Source organism: Beauveria bassiana (assembly GCF_000280675.1).
Source record: "Beauveria bassiana ARSEF 2860 unplaced genomic scaffold BBA_S00029, whole genome shotgun sequence".
In the NCBI taxonomy this organism is placed as follows: Eukaryota; Fungi; Ascomycota; class Sordariomycetes; order Hypocreales; family Cordycipitaceae; genus Beauveria; species Beauveria bassiana.
Window position 1 is genome coordinate 331,472 of NW_007930864.1, and position 8,179 is coordinate 339,650.

General features: G+C 51.2%; 3 protein-coding genes across 3 annotated transcripts; 2 read left to right on the forward strand and 1 right to left on the reverse strand.

Moving 5' to 3' along the window:
• Positions 1-87: 87 nt before the first annotated feature.
• On the reverse strand, positions 88-1,918 carry BBA_07976 (hexokinase-like protein; the record flags this gene model as incomplete). The annotated part of the gene is made up of 6 exons (XM_008603073.1): positions 88-511; positions 564-1,012; positions 1,061-1,471; positions 1,527-1,552; positions 1,623-1,745; positions 1,879-1,918. The coding sequence occupies 6 exons, from the start codon at positions 1,916-1,918 to the stop codon at positions 88-90; spliced, it is 1,473 nt and encodes a 490-aa protein (XP_008601295.1).
• A 1,822-nt stretch (positions 1,919-3,740) lies between these two features.
• Positions 3,741-5,127, forward strand: BBA_07977 (N-acetyl-gamma-glutamyl-phosphate reductase; the record flags this gene model as incomplete). The annotated part of the gene is made up of 5 exons (XM_008603074.1): positions 3,741-4,509; positions 4,567-4,642; positions 4,701-4,916; positions 4,970-5,019; positions 5,072-5,127. The coding sequence occupies 5 exons, from the start codon at positions 3,741-3,743 to the stop codon at positions 5,125-5,127; spliced, it is 1,167 nt and encodes a 388-aa protein (XP_008601296.1).
• Positions 5,128-5,923: 796 nt separating this feature from the next.
• BBA_07978 (ribophorin I) lies at positions 5,924-7,487 on the forward strand (the record flags this gene model as incomplete). Its single annotated transcript, XM_008603075.1, has 3 exons — positions 5,924-6,255; positions 6,323-7,159; positions 7,211-7,487. The coding sequence occupies 3 exons, from the start codon at positions 5,924-5,926 to the stop codon at positions 7,485-7,487; spliced, it is 1,446 nt and encodes a 481-aa protein (XP_008601297.1).
• Positions 7,488-8,179: the final 692 nt, after the last annotated feature.

Consider the following 8,179-nt stretch of genomic DNA (forward strand, 5'->3'; position numbering starts at 1 on the left):
TTATCCAAATGGGTTAAATGAAATCCCTAAAAGTTCAAATATCTACTAGCTGTCTGACTAACATTTGCATGGACAAGGATATATTGCCTATTTGAAACGCTCAGGGTGAAGAATACCCGCCATATTGCCCTCCTTCGCACGCTTCAGCGTCAGCGCGGCAATCAGCGCGGCGCCTACACCACTGCCGTCTTCGGCAGCCAGAATCTCAATCGGGTCCTCAGCCTTAGGGTCCGTCTTGTCGGGCCAGTCAAGAATCTCCTTCAAAGCCTGCGCACCGCGGGCCTTGAAGTGAGGGTACTTATTGAAGACGGAGCCGTCGGCACCGACATGGCAGGTCTTGAAGTTCTTCTTCTTGCAGATGGCAGCGACACCGCAGGCAGAGAGACGGGCGGCACGGGTGCCGATGAGCTCGGCGAGGCGGCGGATAAGCTCGAGCTCCGGCCCAGTGACCTGAATCTGCAGCTTGTTGGAAAACAGGTCCAAAGTCTCCTGCAGATTCTCAAATGGATCCCTAGATACCGCGAATTAGACATTGCGCAACACTAGCAAGGCGTGGGACTTACTCTTCAATAGCAGACAAGAACGAAGCATCGAGGCTGTAGGCCTTGCGAAGACAAGCAATGTCTTGCCCCTCGAAGATGTGCTTTTCGTCATGCAGGTCAACCAGAGTGAGGCGGAAAATCTCGCCCAGGTAGAGGCCTGCAATCATCTTCTCGAAAGCCTGTTGGCCAGGACGAGGAGACTCTTCATCAATGGTGATGTCGTACTTAGTGCGCGGAAGGATCTTGTGCTCGTTGTCGAAAGCACCCCACTCGCAGTTGATGGCCATTCCCATGTCGGCAGGGAGGCCCATATCGGCAAGCTTGGGGATGGAACCGCAGTCTTCGACGTACGCGGCGTTGCAGCCGGTGCCAAAGATGCAACCAATCTTCATGCTGGGGTCGGTATAGGCCGAGGCCATGAGAGTTCCAGTGGTATCATTGATGAGAGCAGTCAGTTGAATGGGAACGCCCTACACGCATGTCAGAAAAGAACTACAGAGCAGTAATGAGCAACATACACGCTTGGCGAGGGCAGCCTCGAACATGGGAACGACATCCTGGCCCTCAACGCCATCGATGTCGAATCCCTTTGTCCACCGCTGCAGGATGCCCGCATCGACATAGTTTTGCGTAGCAGGGTAGGAAAAGGTGAAGCCCAGTGGCAGAGTCTTGATGTTCTTGGTGTCGCCGTGGTGGGTTTCGAGGAACTGGTGAAGACAGTCGGCAATGTACTCCCACAACTCGTCGCTCTTTCCAGTCTTGAGCTCCTCAGGCATCCTGTACTTGGACTGGATAATGTCGAACTCGGACTTTTTCTCGGTGAGGGTGATTTGGCAGACGCGAAGGTTGGTGCCGCCCATGTCGAGGGCTAGAAACGTGCCGGTCTCGTTGCCATCGGGATATTCCATGACCCAAGTAGGGTTCATGGGCTGGATTTTGATTAGAAGGAGTTACTGGGTCGGACGCGAATGGACCTTTGCTTACGATGCTGCCGCCCTCCTTGCTGAGACCTGAGAAGACACAGTTAGTACTGCTTGGCGCAGCCCCCGTGGTGACGCCTGGTGCTGGTGCATCACGTACCCTTGGCAAGTTCGGCAATGAAGTGTTCGGTGATGGCCTTGAGCTTGGCAGTATCGACCGTGAAGATCTCCTCGAGCTTACGGATCGCCTCCATGGTGTCCTTGGGTATATCGGCCTTCGACCCTGTAGTGACTGTTAGCTTGTGCCGGCTGTTGCGACGCCAGGACCTGAATGGCAGTAAGGATGATCGTAGTAAAGATGCGAAAGACATGCCGCTTTTTTCGACTACTGAATTGGTATGGACGGCTGAGGATACCTTTTCTAGAGGGCGGAGGGCGAGGACCTAGGCCAACCATTTTGAGTGCGTCGCGGGGTTTGGAGGGGTAGCTGCTGTGCGACTCGACCAAGGAGGGGACCACCTGTGTGATGGTAGCACAATTGGTAAGGATGTTGCACAAAGACGGTGGGTGCAATTTCTGGAGGCGAAGTAGGTGGCTGGACAGGTGTTTCAATGACGATGATGGATTGGCTGCGTAACTGAGGTCGATCGAATTGTAGGGTGTGAGTTGGGCAGAAACGATGATGAGAGTTACCTACAGCTTATTATCGCTGGCCAGGTCGGAAAGACCGGGAGCTGAACAAAAAGCTAGTTGGGCTACAGTGGCGTCAAATCTGGCCACCAATAAGGTAGCGGGTCGACGGCCCGATAGGCAGTGCGCATTTTCCTACAAACGCTGTCACCTCATAACAAGACGGCCAACGAAGAACGATTGAGCTTCGCAATAAATTAACTGCCGTGATTCTTTTTCCCTCACAATGCCGCACAGTTCTCAAACTCCACGATGAAAAATGTGACCCTCGCACGTTGTTGCGCTCGCCCAACAACTTCAGTTAGACCTGGAAGCCCTTCGTTGCTTACTCAATGCTGCCTCATGCTGACGTACAATGGTGTAGATCAGCGAGCGGTACGCCACCACCTAATTGGAGAAAAACCATGATGCCGTAAAAAGGCGACTCGGCCGTCTCCTTGCGCCTTGCTCACATGTGGACAAGTTCATCGCTTCTCGCGAGGTCATGTCCCACTTCTTCGTCAACATTGGCGAACCGCAAGTCAAGCGCCTCCTGCTTTATCACCCTACGGCAAGGCGCAGTGAACGCCGACTAGGAACGGGAGGCGGCAGAAGACTGCGTCGGGCACCGAAACGACCGAGTCTCGGTCAATGAAGATCAATACGCTGAACTGCCGATAGACAGCGATGTCGTTCGGGTCATTCCGTAGTCAATTCCCTCACCGGAGCTGTGTCCCGCTCGCACTACGAGAGATGTAAACCAAGCGACGCGGGAGTGAAATGATTGCTCCCTTCTTCCCACCGACAAGCCAGTCTTTGAACCTCTCAGAGGCTCACCGGTCCCACAACTAACGAGTCGGGTCGTCTCGGATAATGGAGCCGAGTCTTGGCAGTCGTGCCGAAGCAAGCTGGACCATGATCTGAGTGGTCTGGGGATGTTTGGCATGATGCACAGTGGTGTTGTTGGAGTAACACATCTCTGTGCATTGGGGAATAGCCACCAGGCGCCCTACGTTACACAAATTGACAGATGATATGAAATGTTAAAGGTATGATTAGATATCGAGGGCTGAATTCCATTTAATTGCGTCGAAGCTATACTTGAAGCGACTTGGAGAGGGTGCAAATTGCATGACCTAAATGGATCAAGACACTTGGAGATGTAAGTTGTAAGATGGTTGGTTGTTGTACTGGTGTAAAAGCAACGGTAAACACAGCCTAGCTACGGTGCGATAAGGTAATCTAAAGCAAAGCCGAAAATAATCAGTTACTACTTGAACTTCGCTGCAGGCGGGCATTCTCTTTGCTCTCTTTCCTACTCTTTTGGTATGAACAATTGAGACTAGTGCTTCCTATTTGATCGCTCTTTAATCGTATCGTGACGTTACATTAACTCAGGGACTCGAGGCGCGTCAATCGCCCCAGACACCGATTTCGGCTGGCGCTACCCCAGGAACACACTAATGATCGCTAAAAAGTTTGCCCAGGCCACCCCAGACCCGCGTGATTCGCCAGTCATACACTGACTGCCTTGAGGCTGCCTGTTCCATCTTGTTCTTCCTCCCTGCTCACACGTCGCTCAATTGGTCTCCCTTTACCACCACCAACCATGCTGTCCGCTACTTCGGGGGCGGTGCGCATCGGCGCCCGACGTATCGCACCTCACGCCGCCTCGTCTGTCGTCGCACCACCGCTGTACAAGGCGTCTATCGTTGGCCGCCACGCCACCCGTTCCCAAACCCGCGACCTCTCCTCCACGAGCCGCTTCGCCTACGCCCTCAACACGAATCCGAACCCGCCGCTGGGCAAGAAGAATGCTTCCAACGAAGCTCCGTCCCGCATCGGACTCATCGGCGCCCGCGGCTACACCGGCCAGGCCCTGATTGACCTGCTCAATAACCACCCCAACATGGACCTCCGCCACGTGTCGTCACGCGAGCTCGGCGGTCAAGAGCTCAAAGGGTACACGAAGCGCAAGATCATTTACGAAAACCTGTCGCCTGAGGATGTCGCCCGGCTGGACAAGGACGGGCAAGTCGACTGCTGGATCATGGCCCTCCCCAACGGCGTCTGCCGGCCGTTTGTCGAGGCGCTGGGCCAAAGCTCCAGCGTCATTGTTGATATTTCGGCCGACTACCGTTTCGACGATTCGTGGGCGTATGGTCTTCCCGAACTGCTGGCACGTCCCAAGATTGCCCAGTCGACTCGTATTAGCACTCCGGGCTGCTACTCGACGGGTGCACTGCTAGCCCTCAACCCCATTTTGGAGCACCTGGGAGCGTCACCGACCGTATTTGGTGTCTCGGGCTACAGCGGAGCTGGCACCAAGCCCTCTCCCAAGAACGACGTTGCCCTTCTCCATGATAACCTTTTGCCATGTAAGACCTAGGCTGCTCGCCAAAACCCATGGTCCCCGGAAGCTGATATCTAGGCAGACAGCTTGACTGGCCACATGCATGAGCGTGAAATCAATCACCAGCTTGGCATCTCGGCGTCTTTCATTCCGCACTGGTTCGTTGCTTCTTTTTTTCTTTTGGTGTTGTGGCTTTCGACATTGACAACGATCTAGCGCCTCCTGGTTCCGTGGCATCCATCTCACCATCAACGCCCCCTTGAACAAGACGATGACGTCTCGAGATATCCGCCAGATCTACCAAGACCGATATGCTGGCGAGAAGCTTGTCAAGGTCGTCGGCGAAGCCCCGCTCGTGAGGGCGATCCAGAACAAGCATGGGGTAGAGATTGGCGGTTTCGCTGTTGATAGCACTGGCCAACGTGTCGTCGTGTAAGTACTCTTTTCTGAGCGGCATACGGGAGTATGTGACTAATTCGAGATAGTTGCGCCACCATCGACAACCTCAACAAGGGTGCTGCCACCCAGTGCCTCCGTAAGTCTTTTAGTGTCGAGTGCATCTTGCCCAGCTACTAACACTGTTACAGAGAACATGAACCTTGCGCTCGGATACGACGAGTATCAGGGGGTTCCTAAAGCATAATTCGGTCAATTCTCAAAGAGACTTTGTATTCTAGACGAATCACACCAGGTTCATAACTGTCAAATAAGTTCTCATATATAGTCAATGGCGTGGGTTCCACGGCCGATTCACCCCGAGCCTTTCAAGAACGAGCAAGCGAACACGCTTATCCGCTTCCACACTTAAATTATATAACTAGTCTACTGCTACATGCAAGCGATCGCACTTGGTCTTTCCTGTGAAGAACCTCGATACGGAATTGATCACATTTGCTAAGATTGTCGGCAATTGGAATGATAGTGTAAGTGACAAATTCACTGAGGTCTTTTTCTAGGCATAATTGCTGACTAGCAGATAATTTTTGCGGTGAAGATCTCGCAAGGTAAAGTAAGTGGCTCCGTCTTGGATGGCGCGAGGAACTACAATAAACACATGATGTTGGTCCTATCATGCAACAATCTCAGTTCAATTAACTTTACTATTGTAAATGGAAAGTACAAGAAAAAAAATGGCACATTCATTTCAGAAAATCACTCAGTATGAGATTTATTCTACCAATGGACATTGAATGGCTTTTCGCTCGCTAGAATACAGCTGGTACTGGACAGCCAGTGCAATCGGAAGCGGGTCAATGTTCCAGCCTACGCTGGCTCACACCAAGCTATGATTGGCTGGCAGCTGGCAGGGGAGCTCCAGCAATTCAATGAGCAACGTATGCCTTTAGAGGGTCAGGAGCTTTGCGAAACAGACACAACTGTCACTCCCACGTAAACCGGCCTGCGCAGTCCATGAACAGCCGCGTTCGCCAATCGTCATCATGAAGCTCTTGTCAGTCGCAGCGGCCGTCTTTGGCCTGCTGTCGCCCGTCATTGCTGCCGCGTCCCAGAGCGTCAAGCTGCCCGCCGACTTTAAGCCACCCCAGGTGTTCAAGAATGCCAACCTGGTGCACGTCATCTCGCTCGAGAAGAACTACGCCAAGGAGCAGATCAATGTCGCCATCGAGAACGTATCAAAAGAGCCGCAGGACGAATACTATATTCCCTTCACATCGTCGCAGATTTCACGCGTCGGTGGCTTCGAGGTAAAGGATCGCAAGGACGAAAAGGCAGGCCCGTTTGCTGCCGAAGTGGTCGAATACGACGCCAGCAGGTAGGAAGCAATTGCTCAAATTTTCGGCTCTGCCATTTCTGTGATGCTAATACATTGGATCTATCAGCGATACTCAATACTACCGAATCCGCCTCCCCAGCCCTCTCCAGGCTGGCGCTCAGCAGACACTCGGTATCACTTTCTTCTACCTCGACGCGTACCGTCCACTCCCTGCGACCATTGAACAAGATGAGGCGCAATATCTTGTCCATGATTTTTCCGCTTTTGCCCCGTCTGCCTACAAGACGAGCAAGCAAAAGACTGAAGTCAAGTCCGCCTCGGCCACCATCCCCGACTACACCAAGATCGACAAGTTCCCGCAGAAGCAGGGCTCCAAGCTGACCTACGGGCCATTTGAAGAACAGCCCGCTGGCGCCGTTTCTCCCGCCCAGATCCGCTTCGAATTCGCCAAGCCCGTCACTCATGTGTCTGAGCTGGACCGCGAGGTCGAAGTCAGCCACTGGGGAGGCAACGTCGCCTTTGAGGAGCACTACACGCTGGAGCACCGTGGCGCCAACCTCTCTGCGCCTTTTAACCGCGCCAAGTGGACGCAGTCGCAGTACTTTAACCGTGGCTCGACGGCGGCGCTCAAGGAGCTCCGCGTCCCTCTGCAGATTGGCGCGGCGGATCCCTACTTCACCGACGTCATTGGCAACGTGTCCACGTCGCGCTTCAGAAGCAATAAGCGCGAGGCTCTCCTCGAGCTCAAGCCCCGCTACCCCATCTTTGGTGGTTGGAAGTATCCCTTTACTATTGGCTGGAACATCAACGCAGCCAGCATCTTGCGCCGCACGGCCGCTGGCGGCAACGTGCTCAAGGTGCCTTTCCTGGAGGGTCCTAAACAGGCCGAGGGTGTCGAATACGGTCGCGTCAACTTGCGCGTTCTTCTACCCGAGGGTGCTGAGTGAGTATTAGTGGTACTTGCAGTCTCGTTCGTGTGCTTACATTTCTACAGGAACATCAAGTTCTTTACCAATATTCCCGAGTCGTCGATTACTGAGACGTCTGTCGACGTTGTCAAGACATATCTGGATACTCTTGGCCGCACATCGGTTACCATCAAGGCGGTGAACCTGGTTGATGAATTCCGCGACCGTCACCTCATCATTTCCTACGACGCCACTCTCGCCTCGTCATTGCGCAAGCCAATTGTCATTTTTGCAAGTATGATGACTCTGTATTTCACAGCGTGGGCGATTGGAAACATCAAGGTTGGGTTCAGCAAGAAATAAAGGGCAGAGCAGCGGAATACGAATCTGAAAAGAGGATCGAAGGAATCGTAGCAATATAGAAACCCTGTAAACTTTCAAAATGAAAACTTGATAGCCCGAAAATGAAATGGATTGGCTAGACCGAGACCGCTATCGGCGAACTTGCTCGGGAATAGCCACAAGAATTTAAAAACAAGGACCTGCTAGCGTCCATGTGATCTCGCTTGGGTACAGATGTGGCTACAGATCAAACGAGGTTATTACAGCTACCTCATCCGAGTGTAGGGTCCTCTATATTAACACGTAAGCGCTTAATAAGCCACTAGTAGGTCTAGTATATAATTATAGTTAATTTAGCTATAAAAAGGGTGTTTTTCTTCTTTTTAATTACCTTATAATAATCTTTATTTAATAAAATACTATAATATATCCCTTTTCTTTATACTAAAGAAGTATTTATAGTATATTTACTATTATAGTTTATTATTAGCTATATAATATATTTTTTTCTTTATTATAATAAGCTAACTCTTATTAATTAATACCTAAATTAATATAATATTACTTAAACTACTTAATAAGGTATTAATTAAAGTAAGTAATATTATATATATTATAAATTAATATAGTTAATAAGTAAGTAGGCTAGATAAGTAAGTAAACTACTCTACCTAACCTTTTATCTTTTAACTATTAATAATTTAACTATAATA